Source organism: Aplysia californica, unplaced genomic scaffold, assembly GCF_000002075.1.
Source record: "Aplysia californica isolate F4 #8 unplaced genomic scaffold, AplCal3.0 scaffold01349, whole genome shotgun sequence".
In the NCBI taxonomy this organism is placed as follows: Eukaryota; Metazoa; Mollusca; class Gastropoda; order Aplysiida; family Aplysiidae; genus Aplysia; species Aplysia californica.
This window is the reverse complement of record NW_004798619.1, coordinates 90466-92133: the sequence shown is the minus strand read 5'-3', so window position 1 is coordinate 92133 and position 1668 is coordinate 90466. Positions and strand designations below refer to the sequence as shown.

General features: G+C 49.0%; 1 protein-coding gene across 1 annotated transcript in view; it reads right to left on the bottom strand.

The window, feature by feature from the left end:
- The window catches only part of LOC101848636 (leucine-rich repeat neuronal protein 2-like), a 4906-nt gene that overhangs the window by 1583 nt on the left and 1655 nt on the right, over nt 1-1668 (bottom strand). The window contains exon 3 of the mRNA XM_005112648.2: nt 699-1327. Within this exon, the coding sequence (XP_005112705.2) occupies nt 699-1327 (629 nt within the window). The remainder of the gene's footprint in view (nt 1-698; nt 1328-1668) is intronic.

The following is a 1668-nucleotide window of genomic DNA, read 5'->3' as shown; positions in this document are numbered from 1 at the left end:
CCCCCCCCCAACCTTCTTGGATAAGGGCGAAAAATCTCGGAGTTCCCGAGTGCAAGTTGCGCGCGTTGGTGGTCCTGAAATCGAAAAGAGTAGGCTTCGGCCGCCACCTGGGCACAATTAAAAATTGTAACCAAACTGATAATGTTAAATGTGTACCACGCGCTCATAATTATGACGTTATACAGTTGCAAGCTCTATAAACACATCATCATCATCCAGTGCCAGATCTGCGACAGACATCGACGATCATGGTTCTCCATTCATTCCTTTTCTTGGATGCTCTTAAAAAATACGCTTACCTGACCTTTCCTTGATACCCATTTGTTTAGGTTCCCTTAGTAGGTTGCTCTGGGCCTATCCCTGCCTCATTTGCCTTCAGTTTTGCCAGCAAGAGCTAATTAATGTTCAAGACCCTTATGTCTATTCAGGTGTCCCAAAGTGGGTGGTTGGCGGGTGTTCTGGTGTGGTTTGCTTTTTCTTTCCTATCAAACATCCTTCGTCCTTATCTTCCCTTCTTCTTTTTTATGTTTGTTACTCTCTTGTGACACCTCTATTCTTCTGGCGCTCATATGACCTTATGCAGTTGCGAGCGCCGTAAAACCCTCTACTAAAACTAAACTAAAAGGTGTCCCAAAAACGTAAAACACATACCAAAACAAAACAAACAAAAACAAACAAAACCGAACCAGTGAACGTACCCGCCATGTCTCCTGCTACGAGGGCAGTTATTCTGTTGTTGGACAGGTCGACCTGCTGTAGGGACACGGGGGACCGAAGTGGAGCCGGCTCTTTTCTCCGAAGTGTTTCTCCGGGAAATGACGTAATTCGATTGTCTGCCAGTCGGAATTCTTCGAGGAGCGCCGTGTCTTTGAAAGCATCTGGGTCAACAGAAGCGATCGAGTTCCCCGAGAAGTCCACGCGTTTCAGACTGGGAAGTCCCGCGAATACACTCTTGTCCAGAGAGCGAACCGAGTTGGAAGTAGCGCTGACCGCCTCGAGGTTCGTTAATCCGGATAGAGAACCGGATTCGAACCGAAGCAGCCCGTTGTGGTTCACTGAGAAGGATGCGAGGCTCGACAACCCGTCCAGCATCCCGGGTCTGACGAGGCCGATGTTGTTGTGGTCGAGGGTTAGCGTGCGGAGGGAGACGAGCGGGGATAGTTTGGGGTTTGAGGACGGTCTAGAAGGATCTTTCAGGTCGTTGGTAGTCAGCTGATTGTTGGTCAGGTCGAGGTGCGTGATCCCGGCCGCCCCTTGGAAGGCGGTTGTGGCTATACTGGTCAGGGACGAATCCCGGATGGTCAGCCGGGTCAGGTTCGCGTTGTACCTGGGGAGGTCAGAGGTTATCATGAGTGGGTGGTTGGCGGGTGCTCTGGTGTGGTTTGCTCCTTCTTTCTTATCAAACATCTATCGTCCTTATCTCCCCTTCTTCTTTTTTTTTAATGTCTGTTACTCTCTTGTAACACCTCTAATCTTCTGGCGCTCATATGACCTTATGCAGTTGCGAGCGCCGTAAAACCTCTACTAAAACTAAAAGAGATGTTATCATGACACAGGAGTTGTTGTTGTGTGGTTGGCGGGCGCTCTCTGTTGGGATCGCCCATCAGATCTCTTCTTCTTTTTTGTGTATGTTAATTTTCAGTAACACCTATTCGTCGGCGGTGGCGT